The following is a 20353-nucleotide window of genomic DNA, read 5'->3' on the forward strand; positions in this document are numbered from 1 at the left end:
CTATAACCCCTTCCCACGCTCTCTGTGCAACCCCTATCCACTCAACAAAGTTGACTTTAAATGCATTGATAGGTTGCAGAAGGACTCACCTTAAATCTCTATTTTGGGAAAGGATTGAACAGAAAGACAATGCTGCCAAAATCTGGTACAAGGAGAGACCTGTTTTTTCTTTAAGTAGAAAACAATTTAGTGACTTCTGTGAAAAACTAAATGGCTACCATATAATTCAAGAAGGCAGTTCTTGAATAAATTAGTAGAATGGAAGATGGTAGAAAATATTATCATGTAAAAAAGTGGGACACAATCCAAGAGAGATATGGAGTTAGATGATTGGAACACACCTTGGGAGACGTTTCTTGATGAGCAACTCTACTTGTGTAAGTACCTCTTGGGGGCTGCTCGATCTCAGTTTGGGCTTATTTACTTGCTGCTGCTGCTACTTCTGTAATCCCCCTGTGAGTATCTAAAGTTCTCTCCATTCAACCCTAATTCTCAGGTTTTGGTTGATTACTTCTTCTGTTAAGATCTTAGTTAGTTTTCATGAGTTCCTTGGGAGTTTGAGGATAATTTACTGATTTCAGTTCTCAACACTTGACTGGATATGGGTTTTGACATGGACTCTAGATATGTTCGGGTGACCTCTATTAGATGAAAGATTTAGGTTCTTTATCTCATCCCTTGGTGGAAAGAATAATTTGTATTGGTAGTATATAGGATAATATTACCATCTCTTTTCAAAAGAGACATTTGGGTTGCCTACTGGTCCTACAGCTTAGCCTACCAAGTAGTCAAAATTACATGCATACCACTTGACATGTGGTGTCTAAGAAGATACTACAATTAATCATAATTATTCTATATTGTTCTTTTAGAAAACTACAACAATAACCTCTTCTATTTTCCTTTCATGAATAATCACCATTCATGTCTGGCCAGATGGTATAGAAATTGTTCTTAATAGAAGGATCATACTGCGCACATTCTTTGCTTTTCAGAAGGATGGATTTATAGTCATGATATATCCAAAGTCCTCTTTATTTCTTTTGAAACATCACTCTTCTATTACTAATTTCATATTTTGATTTAATGATGATAGATTGCTAAGCTGCAATGTCTATGGTATATCAGTTTGAATGTGGCACCCGAAGTGGTTGTGGATCCAAGAGGTAAGATTGCTATGTTGATATATATAATGTATTTAGTATATTTTAAGGCATTTCTCACGGATATTTTTGCCTGAATACAAAAAATACATTAGAGAATCACCAAGCTACCCTTGAAGCAACTCTTCATGAGGTCTTATTTGAGATCATTAAATTTGTCAATATAAAAAAGAGATCGTAATCTCTCTGTAACAAAGGGTGTCTCATTTCTTAGCTCATGGATACAATTATCAACTCTCTTTATAGCAATAGAGAGATTTACTTCAGGGAGCTAATCTCCAGTGCTTTTGATGCAAGATAATTTTACCAAGTCTTTATTGTACTTAATTGAATAACTAAATTGTTATTATTGTCTTAAGTATTTGTTTATTTCCGAATCCCATTTGCTGCTGATTTTATTTGAATATGTTTACTCTATCTCAGGTTTTGGATTAAAGCAGCTTCCTTTCCTTCACATGAAAGAGATTTTGGGTCAAGGTGATAACATAAAGCTTGAAATCCTTGTCAGTAAATAGCTTAAGAAATTACTTTCTATTCATGGTTGAGATCTGATTTCATCTTTTGAGAGGAAGCCCAAAGAGGAAGCCCAATAATATTTAAAGAACAAACTAAAAGTGGCTGTAATTCCTCTTTGTTTATTTGCCTTGCTTCGTAAATTGACATCTGACATCATTAATTATAATAAAGTGCTTCCATATTCTCTCTCTCTCACACACACACACACACACGCACACACACATTCTTGTCCACGTGCATATATAATATAAAAGTACAAATGCGTGCTTTGTGGTAAATCTTTTCCTTGACTATTTTACCCTTTTTGTTTATTTAAATACCATTTCTCTCCTACTATATTTTTTACCTCTCCTTTCCATTTTTTAGAGATTCATGATACCCGTCCTCTTAAATTTGTATAATAAATAATAAATAAAAAATAAACTTTACTAACCTTAATTAATTAAGAATCTGCTAAGTTACCATAAAAAGAAAAAGAAATCTCCAACCTTTATTTTCTTACTATGTTTCTTGTCTTTTCCAATCATTTTTCGGGTACCTTGGCATTTTAATTTCCATTTTTAAAAAACCTAATCCTCTCCCAAATCTTCTCCCACTCTCATTTTAGTTTCCATTTTTTTTTAAAATCTAATCGCCTCCCATATCTTCTCCCACTCTTCATTTCATCATTCCAATATCTCTCTCTCTCTCTCTCTCTCTCGCTCTTTTCCACACTTTCCTTTCCTTCCGTCTCTCCAACTCTTTTCCTCTCGTAGTTTGTCATAAACGTAGGGTTTTTGATCTTCAAATTTCATTGTTACTCGCTAAGAACGACATTGAATCTGTACAAACTCCTCCAGGTGCGTCTCTCTCTCTCTCTCTCTCTCTCTCTCTCTTTATGAGTTTCAAAAAGATCTATATGATTTTTTTTATATTTCAGAAATAGGAAGAATAAAGAGTGGTACAGGAAATCTATATGATGTTGCTATTGCATTCCAAAGGTGTTTTTATTCCACTCAAGTCATTATCTTCTTTAAATCCAGTTTCTTAAACCTTGTGTACTTTGGATATGTTTCCAAGTTTTTTTGACATAAATCTGTTGCAGACCTTTATCATCTATCTGTTGGGTTTATCGCAGCAGTTAGTACTTAAACCAGCTTTGGGGGTGTTGATTGCAAAGGCGTTTGGTGTATTCCTATCAATCGATACAAGAGATCGAGTTCCACTCACAATAGAATATGTAATCTCTCCACTCATCTAGCACTCATAGTTTCACTCACAATAGAATATGTAATCTCTCTAGTCTCCAACTCTATTTAGAATTCCATTACTATTAGAAAATGATATCACATGTAATACCTACCACTCATCTTTCCATTGTAATTAGAATCGGCTAAGGCTGTAACCTCTTGTATATATGACCTCCTAATGGAGATGAATAAACATCAACTGAAACCCTACATTATCTAATAATTCCCAATGGTCTATGCAGGTTTTATCGTCACAGCTTGTGTTGCAGGTGCCCAGCTATCAAGCTATTCCAGCTTCTTGAGCCAAGGGCCCGGAAGTGGCCTTAAGCATCCTCCTCATGTGATGGGACCCAAAGAAAGAACAATGGAAAATAAAGAAGAACTTGAGAAAAGAAAATAGAAAACAGAGTAAAAGAAGAAGAAAGAAAAATATGAGAAAACTTCTCAACTTCCGACCTGTCTTCCCTTCTATTGATCAGATCTATTTATAACAGTACACATCCAATTCTATTATCTATAATTCCACTTTCTTAGTTTTACATTGAAGTCCTTTTCACATTTTATATTCTTTATGCTAGGTTGGCTTCTTGACTGGTCTCCTGTGTCTACCAGTTATATTAGTGCCATCTGTTGTTGACACCCTTCTATTGAGATGGTATCATCCCTTATGTCTTCAAAAGACACCTTGTCCTTAAGGTGGATGTAGACACTGATTTTTTGTCACCCCCTAATTGGCAATGATGACAACGGGACATGAACAATGGACGATGCATTCTCCCTCTTTTTAGACCCAAGATACCTGACCCATAAGACCAAGAACCATGCTGAATACAAAATGACCTATTTTAAGTCCAAAAACAAGAAAAAATGGCACTGCGCTCCCACAGCATCGTGGACTCTTCCCACGGTGTCGTGAACGCTTTTTCATGGCATCGTGGGCGCCTTCGCACGACACCGTGGAGATGTGTATCGGATTTTCACGGCGCCATGAGGGTGTGTGACATCAGCTTGCTGATGTCACCCACGGCGCCGTGGAAAAGTCCCCCACGGCGCTGTGGACATCTCCACGGTGTCGTGGAGGACTTATCTGGCCAGGAGAGAGAAGGGGTCCCTCCCTATAAATAGGAGGGTCCCCTCGCACATTTCCCAAGGAAGATTGGGTGGAGAGACCCTCCCCAAGTGATTCCTAGCCTCTTTTCCTCCATCTTTACCATCATTTCTCTTCCTCTCATGAGAATGTGAGTGCTTGAAGTTTTCTTGTGGCGGACAGATCCTTCGATTGTCCCTCTGAGTATAGAGCGTTTTTGCTCCTTGGCATTGTTATCTCGTCTGTGCATGGATAACCATCAAAACTCCTTTATTATAGACATTATTCTGTCTGTTTACTCCTCTCCAAATCATTTGAAAGAGTCGTTATTCTGCCGAGAAAGAGTCGGTGTCAGTCCATTCGTCTATCTCCCCTGAGCCAGGGTAATACAACCATACAGGTGTAATTATTGCATTTTTGTTGATTCAATGTAGTCCTTTCATATTTCATCGTTTTAGTTCATATTTTGCATATATGTAATGTAGTTTATTATGCTTTAGTTCAATTCATAACATCTGAATGTAGTTCATAATATCCTCCATCCCCGTAATAAAAGGGAGAGAACATTCGTCCTTATGTAGCATCTAACACAGAGAGACCGGCTTCGGCCGGGCGAGGTGGGTGCCTAACACCTTCCCACACTCATAACCTGACCCTTTACCCGAACCTTGGGTCGGACCATATGGAGTCATGTAGCCCGATCCCGCTCACAACGGGTAGGGCTACACTTAATGGGGTTCTTAGGCCCTAAACCTAGGTGGCGACTTCACATTATATTAGCATATTTTAGTGCATGATCCCAAGCCCCGATTTATCAATATTATACATTGACAATATTATCCATGTCCATATACACACACACACATACATCTCCCAAAACCCTATGTCGCCATATACCAAAAGGGCTGAGGAACCCTCATCCCGAGGGACCATGGTACTTACAGTGGCGACTTCACTGGGGACTTGGTGGACAAATGTCCACCCGAGGTCAAACTCTCTAAATAGGTGCTATCAATAAATGACAGAATGTTCTCTCTAAACTTTTATAAAAAAATAAAAATAAAAAAAATAAAATAAAAATATATATATATATATATATGTAAAAAATGTACAAAAAAAATAAATAAATAAATAAAAAAAAATAATAATATGTTTGTCTGGCTAACCCCTGTGTGTACTAACTGCATCATGCATAGTGCTCGAAGTGAAATCAAACAACGAGGGTACTCCCTGTCGTACCTCTACCCCCAGGGAGGTGAGGTACGTCATACTAAGTACTCTGAGATCGGATGATAGCCGCTTCCTATACCACTTTTGTGCACACACGCACTGTATGGGAACACTCTTATCCCCGTAGTTAGTCGTTGAACCCCATGAGTAGTCATGGGTAATTCGCGGCGAAGCTATAGCCTTTGATATTTACTGTACGAGCTTAGAATCACCAGCGAGGGTATTCACTAGTGTGTTGTGGGATGCTTTAGCCATTAAAAAAAGGCACTAGCATGATTACTCTGAGATTGAGTGACCTACTCTCCAGGTATATATTAAAAGAATCACGTACCCGCAATTCGCAACCATGAGCGATACGTATATCGATTCTGTCAAGGGTGACTTTTTTCTGTCCTATCAAGCCTACCCCTTACATGCATCATGTAGGAAAATAGACCATATATGATTAGGGTGCGACACAAACTAACCCTTGTTAGCTGTAAGAAAGATCGAGTTTAAGGTCGCTTGATGATTAATCTGGCTTCAATACGAGACGCCGCCCAAAGTAAGGAATTCCATAGTCCCGCGATAGTCCCTTGAAGAAAGATGGAAGCCCACTCCCGTATGATGGATTCTTACATGTCCCTCGAAAATGGGACACCTCATATTGATTCAAGATATAATCATCAGGAACCTGAAACTCGGCTCTCTTCTTTGTTTGTTTATTTTTCTTTTTTAAGAAATGGTTGGGCGACTATGGCATTTGAAGTATGGTTTGAGAGAACTTCTACAATATTAGAAGCTCCAATGACGACTTCGATTACTTGAGCCAAATAAAATACAAAAAAAAATGATAAAAATAAAATACCAATAAAATGATAAGAATAAAATACAAAAAATGTTTAAAATAAAAAAAAATTTTACATACTCAAGTAAATTCCTTGTGACCTGAAATAATTCTTTCTGACTTATGTAAAGCACAATTCACAACAAAAGACTTCCTGTTACCTGCGTGAACCCGTTATGACAATAGGCTAACCCAAATTGGTCCGATCAAATCCAGAGGTTTTCAGGACTTCCCCTTCTCCACCCAACATCGTGAGGCAGAGTTCGATCAAGCTTTTCCCAGATAGAATCACCATGGATTCGTTAGACAGTGATCCACCCGAAGTACGGTTAGGTCGACAAATGGACCAATTACAGGCTGAGGTGGCGGATATGAAGCAATTTATGGTGCAAATCTTGCAAACAGTACGAGACATGTCCCAAGGAGGCACAATACCTACTTTTAGGGAGCCGGAGCATGCTCAGCCTATAACTCGCAGAGTAGTCCCGACAGTGCCTAGGGTACCCACCAAAATTATGATGGAGGAAGAAGATGGCGTGATCAATGTAACTCAGGAGTATTCGGAGACTGAAAGGGAGCATATGATGAGGGAGAAAGTTGAAAAGCTTGAAATTGCTATCAAGGACACGCTTCGCGAGGAACCTGAAGATAATTTGGTGTTCTTCCCTGAAGGAAAGATACCCGAAGACTTCAAATGGAAATTGGATAAATTTGATGGTTCAGGTGATCCTAAAGCTCACCTCAAAATCTTTGCTACAGTGGCTAAATCTTGGGGCCTCACGGAAAAGCAAATGGGGCGAGACTTTTTTGTACTCGCTTCTTGGACTGCTTTGCGATGGTTGACACAGTTAGATCAGGCACAGACTCAGACTTGGTCAACGGTGGTGAGAACCTTTACAAAGCAGTACTCATACAACACTGAAGTGGATGTCACATGGAGAGAGTTGGAGACACTAAGGCAAGGCCCTACTGAAGGGTTCTACAATTTCATTATGAGGTTTAGAGAGAAGGCCGTAAAGATGTGGAATTGCTTGACAGAAGTAGAACAGGTGGAAATGATCCTGGAGAATCTGTACGGAGAATATCACGATTGCCTTTACTACCAACACCTCAAGACTTTTGAAGAGCTAATGGCCGTAGGGAAGCGTATTGAAGACAAATTGTTCAGAAAGGCATATGGCCAGTATAGCCACACAATGCAATATCAGAGCCAAAATTCGGAGGCAAATATGGCAAATTCAAGACAACGTAAGTTCACCGATTTGGGTGTGGCTAGGTCTCTTGCATATGCCGAATTGAAGAAACTGGGACTTCTGGGCACGGTTCCTCCGCGACAGGTCAGGGATCCTCCACCATTTTGGTATGACCTAAATCAATACTGTGACCATCACACCCAAGAGGGGCACCCCACTAATGAATGCATTGCACTCGGGCATGCTATCCAAGACCTGCTGGAAGCAGGAAAATTCAAGCCAGAGGCAAAACAATAGTTTGTTAATCCGACAATCAATGCCCTCGAAGAAGATTTAGAAGGGTTTGACCCTACCTCCTTGATCCAAGCTTTGCCGGTTCCTTTAGAAGAGGTAGTGACAGGTCAAAAGTCTCCATCAATGATGCTCGCCCAGGATGTTCATGAATCCTCTCTTCCTTCAACAACTGATATGACCAAGCTGAATGGGTTTGAAGGCCATGAAGAAATCAAGGAAAAAGAGGTTCTGGCAAGATTGCCATATCGGATTGACCTTTTACCTTTCCATCTCCAAGAACAGATCATGCATCAGGTCTTACAATCAAGGAGTGAAGATTGCCTGGATTTGTTTCATGAAATTACTCTCCTCAATTGTGGGAATGACGATCTCCGAGGACTTCCTGTCCATCTAGATTATCATTTCTTCAATATCTTTGGGATAAGAGACCTCTACCAGTTGTCTACTGAAGCCCTTTGTTTCCTTTTGTACCTTTGCGAAAGGTACGTGGTAGCATTCAGCTTTCGTGTTCCAGAATTGTTGACCTATATGAGTTAGGACGAATTGCATCTAGAATTTGTCCCTCCTTGGTCAAACACAATGAAATTTCTTCTTCGATTTCAGACACAGACTGAATGGTTCGAGCAATTATTCAGTTGTGCAAAATGGAATGTCCTCTATACCCTCCATAACCCTTATTGGATATAGGAGTCGCGAGAAGAACCAAATGCGAATCTGATCATGCGTCAACCTCACTGCACCTTTCATTTTGGTACAGCATTCAATTTGGTGGATTTCTTTAATAGAGGATACAGAAAGGATGATTGGGAGAAGATAAGGAATCATTTGTGTGAGATTAACGGAGTCCCTAAGGAGCAGATTCCTCCAGGATTCTGGGAAAATCCTTTTGATGCTACCACCAATTTTAAAAGAGAATACTTCTTTTACATTGCCAGCCTGCAAAGTGGTAGAATCGCCGAAGAAAGTTCTCCGTATTCCTCCGATGGAACAGGGGCAAACACTGATTGAGGACATCACTGTCACCCGAAGGCGTTAAACTACGGTCATTAACTTGATGAGCATTAGTCTTGCTGACTGAAAATAGTTCCAGCACCCGGCTCTAGTTAGAGGGGCACTTTTTTTGTACAAACTGCACAGTCCCGTGACGAAGCAGTGACAGTACTTCACTCTTGTGTAGACAGGATCGCACTGAAGACATCATCGGGTCTGCATCCCTTAGTTCTTTAGGTCTTTTCATTAAGTCAAATTTCCTTCTGTAAACTCATCCACCGTGTATTTTCCATTAGCCGTCAATGAATATGTTCTCTCGTCCATCTACTCGTTCTCTTTTTTTTCTCTTTCATCCAAATAATAGTTTATGATGATCTCATGACTGCTAGTTAAAAAAAAAAAAAAAATATTACTACCCTTCTTTCCAAAATCAAAGTCTTGATGGTCAAAGATCTGGAGCTTTCCATACATCTGATCCCCTTCCAATGAGTCGGGAAGCCGGGATGAAGATTTCATCTCATAAAGCTTGTTAAGGGAGGCCCCCTTTGGTCGCTAGTCATCTCAAATAAACCCTGAGACAATAAAATCCGCTAGTCCCCCAATTGTGCCTTAGCCATTTCCTTTAAAAAAAAAACAAAAAAAAAAACTCACTTTGGCGCACCCACACCTCATTATCCTTATGTCCTCTTGCTCATCAAAATGTCCCATTGGCTTCTAGGGTCTGACTGGAAGAGGTCTCTCAGTGAAGTAAGATGTCACAAGGGCAATACGTTTCCGAAGGATGCAAAAAAAAAAAAGAAAAGAAGAGAGTAGCTCCGTCTCCACAATCAAAATTGGGCCAATCTCAAAAAAAAAAAAATGAGAGTTCAAAATAAAAGAACAAAAAAAAAAAAAAGAAGAGAGTTCAAAAAAAAAAAGAGAAAAAGGTTAAAAAAAAAAAAATGAACGACAAAAAAAAAAAAAAAGAAAAAAAGAGAAAAAGGAGAGAGCAAAAAAAAAAAGAAGAGAAGAGAGAATGCATTGGCTCAAGGCATTGCAAATAATTGGGAGCACTTAGACCATGGGGCAAAAATAACCACTCTTCCTTCGGAGACAATATTGTCAAAATTATCAGGGTTAAAATTACCAAAGTCTTCAATTGAGACACGAGAGGGATTGCCAAACTTCTTGATTACATTCCCCAACAAGTTTAGTTACCAGAATCTTGGTAAAGTTTTGGGGGCACATTTGAGCCTTTACCATCCTTTGGAACCCAGTCCTAAGCCCCATTACAACCTAGTAAAGCCCTCCCGGGCCAAATGGTGATGAGACTCTCGTCCACAGCTTCGAGCTCATCCGGCTATGATGGAACTTAATCCTTAAGGCTTTGACATTAAGGCATCTTTGTCCTGAACTACGTTCGACCTGATCCCTATTTGGGGTACGTAGGCAACTTGATGAAGTAATAATCAAGTTCGGTCCTCCCACATGTACGGTTTTCCATTCGTTCATGTACAACTTTTTATTTTTGCTCACTTGCATCATATCTATCATATTTATACTTTTTCCCCTTTCCCACTAGTATCCCTCTCTCTTTGATGCGATCCGATGATGTGAAGAAAAAGAAGCACGTCTACCAAGATCATGAAGATTTCTGAAGAGATGATTAGGGAATTAAATGCTAGCAGCATTGTACTCACCCTCTCAACCAGTAAGACGAGCAGAAGAATTAACTTGTCAACCTCTATCCAAGATAAGAAGGACAAAGGAGCATAAGGAAAAAGGATTTGTTTCTTTGGGGCAATCCACCAGGCAAGAGCATGTAAAATTAAAGGGGCATGTTATCCATGAGGATCGACTCCCAATCATGAAGAGTCTCAGCCTAAAAGATAAAATGACCGTACAAGCAGAGAAGGATGATACTGTCTAGGATAAACTGTCATGACTCTCCATGAAGGAAGGGAAGAATGACCTATCCACCCATCTTGTTCATACATATTCTCTCAATTTACCCCTTTGACTCGCTTTGTCAAAAATTCACCCCACACCAGTTCGATGTTGGACAAACGATGTTTGACGAGCCTATGTGTGTAACGGGATGAGAATAATATGTCTATGTGGAATTATGCATTACTAGGTCAGAATGTGAATAACCATAAGTTTTCAAAATAAATTTCTCTCACAAATAAGATTGTTTCTAAAAAATAAAAAATATAAAAAAAGGGGGGGTTTGAGTGAATCTCAGATTTTTCTGCCAAAGTATATTTTTGGTAATGTATAATTCTGCACTAAGCTTTTGTGAAGGACAAGTGTTGTGCAACACAAAAATGGAGAATATCTGGTAAGTGTCTATGTTTGTATGTGATTACTTTTCATTTTCTTGTATTGATTACTTGCATGGGGTTGTGTTTTCCTTTTTGCATGACATAATTTGCATTAGGACTATGATTCCCTTTGCATGCAAAAAAAAAAAAAAAAAAAAAAGATTACTTGCATAAGATTGTTTTTTGTTGTATTTTGGATCATAATGTAAACTACCTGAGTTTTAATGATAGACTTCTTTGCCATTGTCATCATGGATCCGTGTGCATAAGATTGCATTTTTCTTTAAGCATTCCAGTAATCCGATCATGACAGCATTCATGTGCTATCTTATTTTCATCATCATAATGCCCATGCACTACTTGGCATCTAATGGTATACATTTTGGATTGCTTTTCCATTTTCATCAAGGCTACACATGCATAGGATTGCATTTTCCTGACAATGTCTTGATCATATGCCATCTAAATTTTCGTTGCCATTGTACTCGCGTGCAACCTACTCAGTCGATTATGGCAGAATTCATATACAGTCTGGGCTCTGATCATTTAGTTCCATCGGACCCTCGTACTTCTCACACTCACGTGCAGTTGGACTATCTGATCACTGTTGAATTCATGTACAACTCGATCTCCAATGATTTGGCCCCATGTACAATTTGACCAAGTCCTTAACCACTTCTGCACTCATGTGCATTTGGTTTTTTGGATCACTGTTAGTTTGATCTTTCGGTTATACCAGATTCACATGTGGTTCCGCACTCTCGTGCAATTTGATCCTTTTGATCCCTGCTATACTCGTGTATAGTTCGATTACCATTTGAATCTTTTGGTCTCAGTTGTACTCACGTACAAATTGATTGAACCTTTGACCCTATTGAATCCTGCTATGCTTGTGTATAGCTTGATCATTCATTGATTTTTTCGATCCCACTATACTCATGTATAGTTTGATTACTCTGTGACCTTTCTGATCCTTGCTATATTCGTGTATAGTTTGATCATCTCATTAACCTTTCGATCTCTGTTGTACTCGTGTACGGATTGATCCATCATTTGATCCTTCTCGTACTCGCGTACAAGTTAATTGTTGAACTTTCTGACCTTCACTCTACTTGCATGTATAGTTCAATCATACCATGAATCTTCAGTCTCTATTGTACTCATGTGCAAATTGACCCGTCATTCGATCCTCATTGTACTCGTGCACAAGATTGATCCAGTATCTGATCCCCCTTGCACTCGTGTGCAAGTTAATCTTTGACATTTTCAATCCTCGCTATACTCATGTATAGTTCAATCATCCCATAAATCTTCGATCTCATTATACTTGTGTACAAGATTGATCCTTTATATGATCCTCCTTGTACTTGTGTACAAATTGACCCATCATTTGATCCTCATTATACTCATATACAAAATTGATCCATTATCTGATCCTCTTTGTACTCGTGTACAAGATTGATCCATTATCTGATTTTCCTCGTACTCGTGTGCAAGTTAATCATTAACATTTTTTATCTTCACTATACCTGTGTGTAATTCGATCATGCAGTGAATCTTTGGTCTCCATTGTACTCATGTACAGATTGACCCATCATCCTGATCCTCTTTGTACTCGTGTACAAGATTGATCCATTATCTGATTTTCCTTGTATTCGTGTATAAGTTAATCATTAACATTTTTTTATCTTCACTATACTCATGTGTAGATCGATCATCCCGTGAATCTTCAGTCGCCATTGTACTCATGTATAGATTGATCCATCATTTGATCCGCATTGTACTCGTATATAAGATTGATCCATTATCTGATCCTCCTTGCACTCGTGTGCAAACTAATCATTGAACTTTCTGATCCTCTCTATACTCAAGTGTAGTTCGATCATCCCATGAATCTTTCGGGCTCCATTGTACTCATGTACAAATCAATCCTTTTTAGTCTAAACCCATGGACAATTTATCATCCAAATCATTATTTTATCTAGCCTCTACCGGACTCATGTATGGTCTGATCGTCGTGATCTCTTGACCACTTCTGCACTTGCGCATAATTTTTTCATCCAACCATTGTCAAAACTCGTGAATGGCTCATTCCCCAGCAAGCATTTCAGATGAGACCCGTCCCTCACTGAAACCATATCTTTCCCTCGGAATGACTAGAGTGTGTCGTTCCACAGGTCAGCCAGATTGACTATAAGTACGTCATACCATTGTCTCAGATTGACTAAAGAGTGGCTTTCCACGTGCCATCATCGACAGAATGATGTCTATACCATGCGAGCACCTTCTCTGTGACACAATACTTCTTCGGCATCAGGAGGGTCTTACCTTGTAAAACAAAGAAAAAACAAAAACCTAAAAGAAAAATATTTTCAAGAAAGGCCCTAAAAGGGGAAAAACCCTAAATGTTGAGGAAAAGTCCTCATACATAAACTCCAATCATCTATCATGAATCATACTAACTCTTGTTCAAGATGTTAGTGCCAAGATCAATCGAGTCCTCTTGCTCCCAATCAAGATCAATCGAGTCCTCTTGCTCTCAACCAAGATCAATTGACTCCTCTTGCTCCCAGTCAAGATCAATCGAGTCCTCTTGCTCCCAACCAAGATCAATCGAGTCCTCTTGCTCCCAATCAAGATCAATCAAGTCCTCTCAATCAAGATCAGTCGAGTCCTCTTGCTCCCAATCAAGATCAATCAGTTTATCAAAAGATTTCATCGCGGTTAACCGCCTGTTTGGCAACTCTGGTCGAGTGGTGCCTTATCTAGATCTTAGGTCGAGCGGTGCCTTATCACCCTCAAATTTGATCTTTGGGCCGTGGTGCCTTATCTAGATCTTCGATCGAGTGGTGCCTTATCACCCTTAAAACTCTATCCCCAGTGAAATCCCTCAATACTGAATGCTTTGGTCGAGTGGTGCCTTATCACCCTCCAAACTTAATGGTTTCGGTTGAGTGGCACCTTATAACCATCCAAGTTTGACTTTTGATCAAGTGGTGCCTTATCACCCTCCAAACTTGATGGTTTCGGTCGAGTGGCACCTTATAACCATCAAAATTTGACTTTCGATCGAGTGGTGCCTTATCACCCTCCAACCTTGATGGTTTTGATCGAGTGACACCTTATAACCATCTAAGTTTGACTTTCGGTCGAGTGGTGCCTTATCACCCTCAAATTTGATCTTCGGGCCGAGTGGTGCCTTATCACCCTCCAAACTTGATGGTTTCGGTCGAGTGGCACCTTATAACTATCCAAGTTTGACTTTCGGTTGAGTGGTGCCTTATCACCCTAAAATTTGATCTTCAGGCCGAGTAGTGCCTTATTTAGATCTTCGGTTAAGTGGTGCCTTATCACCCTCAAAATTCTATCCCAGTGGAGTCCCTCATATTCGATCTTGTGGGCCGAGTGGTGCCTTATCTAGATCTTTGGTCAAGCGGTGCCTTATCACCCTCAAAAATTGTTTGAGCAATGCTCACAAGATAAAGATTTGGTTCTTTCGAGATTTTCTTTTGAGGATTATCGAAAGATTTCATCGCAATTAACCGCCTATTTTTAGCAACTCTACCGCCTTTGATCAAAGCGTCAGCAGTACATGCTCTTGGTGACAAAATTAGTCGGTCTTTTGTCTTTACCCTTTGACTGTTGGCACAAGCCTCGGCCAAAGAGGGGCAAACTGTAGACACTGATTTTTTGTCACCCCCTAATTGGCAATGATGACAACGGGACATGGACGATAGACGACGCACTCTCCCTCTTTTTAGACCCAAGATACCGGACCCATAAGACCAAGAATCATGCTGAACACAAAATGACCCATTTTAAGCTAAAAAAAATAAGAAAAAATGGCACTGTGCTCCCACGGCGCCGTGGACTCTTCCCACGTCGCCGTGGACGCTTTCCCATGGCACCGCGGGTGCCTTCCCACGGCACCGTCGGAATGTGTATCGGATTTCCATGGCGCCATGAGGGGGTGTGACATCAGCCTGCTGACGTCACCCACGACGCCGTGGAAAAGTCCCCCACAGCGCCGTGGACATCTCCACGGCATCGTGGAGGACTTATCCGGCCAGGAGAGAGAAGGGGTCCCTCCCTATAAATAGGAGGGTCCCCTCCCACATTTCCCAAGGAAGATTAGGTGGAGAGACCCTCCCCAAGTGATTCCTAGCCTCTTTTCCTCCCTTTTCACCCTCATTTCTCCTCCTTCTCTCATGAGAATGTGAGTGCTCGAAGTTTTCTTGTGGCAGACAGATCCTTCGATTCTCCCTCTGAGTATAGAGCGCTTTTGCTCCTTGGCATTGTTATCCCGTCTGTGCACGGATAACCATCAAAACTCATTTATTACAAACATTATTCTGTCTGTTTACTCCTCTCCAAATCACTTGAAAGAGCCGTTACTCTGCCGAGAAAGAATCGGCATCAGTCCATTCGTCTATCTCTCCTCAGCCAGGGGAATACAACCATACAGGTGTAATTACTGCATTTTTGTTGATTCAATGTAGTCCTTTCATATTTCATCGTTTTAGTCCATATTTTGCATATATGTAATGTAGTTTATTATGCTTTAGTTCAATTCATAGCATCTGAATGTAGTTCATAATATCCCCCATCCCCGTAATAAAAGAGAGAGAACATTCGTCCTTATGTAGCATCTAACACAGAGAGACCGGCTTCGGCTGGGCGAGGTGGGTGCCTAACACCTTCCCACACTCGTAACCTGACCCTTACCCGAACCTTGGGTCGGAGCATATGGAGTGATGTAGCCCGATCCCGCTCACAACGGGTAGGGCTACACTTAATGGGTCCTAGGCCCAAACCTAGGTGGCGACTTCACATTATATTAGCATATTTTAATGCATGATCCTAAGCCCCGATTTATCAATATTATACATTGACAATATTATCCATGTCCATATACACACACACACATATATCTCCCAAAACCCTATGTCGCCATATACCAAAAGGGCTGAGGAACCCTCGTCCCGAGGGACCATGGTACTTACAGTGGAATGTTGGGTAGAGGTTATGAAATTCCCGTGCATCCTCCCAAGAAGCCTCTTCCAAGGGAAAATTTTCCCACTGAACCAAAACCTGAGGGACCCATACTCCTTGTCTGAGAACCGTTCTATCTGCTATCACAGTCAAGGGTTCAAACTGAGGAGAGTTGTCAACACTTGCAGCAAGTAAAGGGAGGGGCTGAATGAGGTCGGTGTGATCCCCTCTGAAAGGTTTAAGAGCTGAAACATGAAATACTGGATGTATTTTGGAATGCTCTGGTAATGTGAGTTCGTAAGCCACAGAATTAATTTGCTGTTCAATAGGAAATGGACCAAAAAAGTTTGGAGATTGAAGACACCGGTTGAACCACAAAAGGTTTCCTCGTCAGATTCCATAGAGTTAATTAGTACAAGTTCCTTTTCCTTTTTCCCCTTAGGCTATTATATGTTGTCTATTTTCAAGTTCTAGGCTCTGTATTTGATATCCAAGTAAAATTAGGAATATATATTCGAAGCCATCAGACTATCTTTTTATTTTCTGTTTCTCATTATTTCATATCCAATTTTCCTTTTTTTACTAGCTCTCATTTTTTATAGTATAGTACGTTTAATGATATGCATCAATATCCATTGAAAAGAGTCAAGTACATGATACTATTTTGCCCAACGAGAAAGTCTCATTACCTTATAAAACCAAAATAATTTGTTCTCCACTGCTTAACAAATGCCTACACGTGCATGATCGTAATAAGAAAGAAAACAGAAGTGGTTTGAATTGGAGCTCTGGTGAAGTTATTGCTCTTCTTAATGCTCTGAAGGCCTTTCCGAAAGATGTTGCCATGAGATGGAAGAAAATGCAGTCGCAGTTCTGGGTCTAAGGCTTCTTGTATGAAAAAGGATCGTTTTCTTGAAAAGGGATTTCCGCATCAATTCCATGCTCTCTCTCTCTCTCCTCCTCCCAAATAACTTCTCTCTTCCAAAAACTCTCCCCCTCCCCCAACATATGGCCACATGTGCAAATGCACGTGGATGTTTACTAATATATATATATAAAAGCAACACATGTTATCTGAAAAAAATGTATTACCATTCAAATCTAATAGCATCGACAGGCACAATTGTTGCCTATTGGTATCTTCAGTAAGCGCATTTACCTATAAAAGATATTATAAAAATAAGATACACTTTACACTTAATAAACAACAACATTCAATTATGAAATCAATTTCATTCAAAACACACCATTACCATAGGACATCTCGTGATGTTGTGCCTTGTACTATTGCAAACGAGCAATGGTAAACCCTTCTTTTGAGTTCTGACCTAAAACGAGATGACCTCCGTCTCCCTCGGTTAATAGAAGGTTGTAATGGATCAGATACACATTGACCCCCTTATGGAACAAAATTGCTAGTAAAATTGCTAACGGTTGCTTATAATCTCAACACCTCCTGTGGACCATCATTCAACACTCTATGAGCAATATTATACCTCTCCTAAGATAGAGATCCTTCACTTGCAAACCGGTGGGCAATGTCATGAAGAATCCACACAGATTGTTGGGGTTGTCGTTTAGATGAGCCTTCGCCAAGTCCAGACTCAATATAACGGGCACATTTGATCCATCTAAGCATAATATAACGATGACGAATTTGGGATCTATCCGTTATCACATAAATCTTAAGGATATACCTGCAAAGTATCCCTTTTTGCTCAAACATCTTATAGTCACAAATAGTGATTTCATCCTCTTGGTTGTCCAACACATAGTTCACATGTAACTCTCAATCCTCACCCCTTGAACAAACCTTGTACCTCTTAACTGTGATTTCATCATTGCATTGACTTGCCTCAAGACCAAAACGTGCAAACCACTCTACTGAGAAAACCTTGAACACCTTTTTCGTATAAACACTACTTGCTTGATGCTCGTTTTTATAACCTGTCGAACAAAATGGGGTTGAGGTGATGCAAGTGACATCTGCCTTGGCTTCTTTATCTCGTCATTTTTTAATAGCCTAATCATATTGTGTTACAAATTCATTGATGGGGGTTGATGGTGTAAAGAAGCCCTTGAAGTAGTTATTGATTGACTCTCCTCTTTGTGTCGTACTCATACCAGCAAAAAAGATGTCAATATAATAACAAGGCACCCAATGTTGGCGTATTCTAAACTGCTTCTTAAGCCATTTATGATCCTCCAAATTATATCTTCATATCATATTATCCCACATCTCCTCAAACTCAAGGGGTGTCTTAGAATTATTAATACAACTTCTATATACTGCCTTCAAGTCCGAATATCTCTTGTACAGTGGCCTCATGTGATTGATCCTATGCTTCTCCAAATACCATCCACAAAGCTGATGGACAGCCAATGGAAAGACTTGCTTAATTTCTTTCATTATTCCCGGGTCTTCATCTGTCAAGATCGCCTTCGAGTGGATATTATGCATAGTTTGAAGTCATGTTTTAAATAACCATATAAAAGATTCTTTTGTCTCATCGGCTATTAAGCCACAATCAAACAACGTAGACTGCATATGGTGATTAACACCAGTGAAAGGAGCAAATGGGAACTTATACTTATTTTTTTTGTAAGTTGTGTCAAACACAATTACGTCACCAAAATTCTTATACTGTTCCCGAGCACGACTATCCACCCAAAAAATCCTTGTTAACTGTTGATCCTCGTTAACATGGACTGCATAAAAGAATCCTGCATCTGAGGCCCTCTTGTTGTCCAAGTAGTTGATTGCTTGTTGACAATCAACCCATACACAATTCCTTCTCTCGGACCTCGACAGGTTCCTACATATATCATCACTTATACCAGCATGTTGCGCTCCACCAGCAAATTCTTTTAGAACTGTCACTATTTGGGATTGTCTTAACCTGCACTTACGGAGCCGTTGTATAAGTTCAATTGTACCTCTAGCATTTTTCTTATGTGATCTAAGTTTAAATGACTCACTCTTATCCACTAATGGGTGGTTGTGCTCCTTTTCATACATATCCACAGCCCACACCCCATTATTGAACTTGATCCTCATTAAAGCCTTACAATTAGTTTTCTTTACTGTATGAGGCTTGTAATCCATTCGCCTCCTTTTGTCATTTGAAGATTTTTCACCTTAATTTGAACATACATAGTATCTTACTATGACATGATTATCAACTCTTGAGTGCAACGCCCCATATTTCCGAACTGAAAAGCCCATCTCCTTTGCATATTTGTTATAATGAGTATATGCTTCATCATCAGCCTGCAATTGCATGTCAACAAAAGGCTCCAAATCATTAATGATACTTCTCGCTTGTGAACTGTTTTCATCTCCATCCAAACCCAAATCCTCCAAGCCTTCTTCCTCATTAAACTCATCAACTAAATCATTCTCAGAAGATGTGTTGTAAGAGTTACTCTCATCACTTTGGAAAGAATTGTTTTCTTCTTCTTCCATACTAGTATTACCATTATGATTATCATTTTCTTCTTGACTTGAGGTGCTATCACTATCCATCTCATCATTAAATACATCACTAGAACCAATTTCATTTTGATCCATTATATTGTTTTCACCCTCAATAAATGCATTATATAAACCTTCTAACCGATCAGTGTCAATTTCAACACTATAAAGTACCTATCCTGCAATGTGCATGTTACCATTTGTAAAAACATGAAGAGAATAACATATTTTGAGAAAAAATAAAATAAAATGTTGAACTACTAAGTTTCACAATAGAAACTCCTTATTTTTCAACACAGTTTAAACTAATATATCCTAATTAACAGCAGAATAAGAACTGTAAGGTCAACTACAAATCAAAAACTACAACAACTAAGCTATAAATATTCAAATAAAACAATATCAGGAAACGAACTACATTTTTAACCTGAATTTCATCATAGAAAAAAGAAAGAAAAAAAAAACTATGGCCTCATTGACATGAAAAATAAGAATTTAAATCATGGAAACGAGTGCTTCTGTTTCTCTATTGTTTCCTTCTGTTGGTTTTTGTCAGGTTTGCTTAGATGCAGCAAGAGTTGCAGTCTTAGATGAGCTACTTACCTAATACCATCATCCAAAATGTCCATATAAACCAACAAAGATTGTCCCAGTGCAACCACCCATAGAACATAGTTGGTTTTTATCAAAGGATTTAGGAAGATTAAGACAAGCACATATCAAATGGTGCATAAAGAGGATGAAAAATTTACACTGGCACGCTTTAGATGGTGAAAAAAAGGATTTATTCTTGTTAGAGATCTTTTGATTGTATCAGCCAATATCTAACAAGAATGTCAAAAGAGATAATGAAATGCAAGGTATGAATAGGAAAAATAATCAAAATGGGTAAAGAAACAACATATATCAAAGGACTCAAAAAATATACTTTCGCATTGATTAAAAGACGGCAAAGCCAAATTCAGAAACTACTTCTGCCGTGGGACAAATTCAAAGACGTTTAGAGAAAAAGAGAAAAGGATTATATTGGGGGTTGGTGTTCCTGCAATGTAAGT

General features: G+C 39.3%; 1 protein-coding gene across 1 annotated transcript; it reads right to left on the reverse strand.

The window, feature by feature from the left end:
* Positions 1-18962: 18962 nt before the first annotated feature.
* LOC122668533 (protein FAR1-RELATED SEQUENCE 3-like) lies at positions 18963-19394 on the reverse strand. Its single transcript, XM_043865085.1, has one exon. It carries the CDS (start codon positions 19392-19394, stop codon positions 18963-18965), a length of 432 nt encoding a protein of 143 aa, XP_043721020.1.
* Between the last annotated feature and the right edge of the window lie 959 nt (positions 19395-20353).

Source organism: Telopea speciosissima, chromosome 7 (genome assembly GCF_018873765.1).
Source record: "Telopea speciosissima isolate NSW1024214 ecotype Mountain lineage chromosome 7, Tspe_v1, whole genome shotgun sequence".
Classification (NCBI taxonomy): domain Eukaryota; kingdom Viridiplantae; phylum Streptophyta; class Magnoliopsida; order Proteales; family Proteaceae; genus Telopea; species Telopea speciosissima.

Excerpts from the sequence above, each read along its gene's own strand:
- LOC122668533 (XM_043865085.1), bottom strand. The coding sequence starts at position 19,394 with ATGGATCAAAATGAAATTGGTTCTAGTGATGTATTTAATGATGAGATG.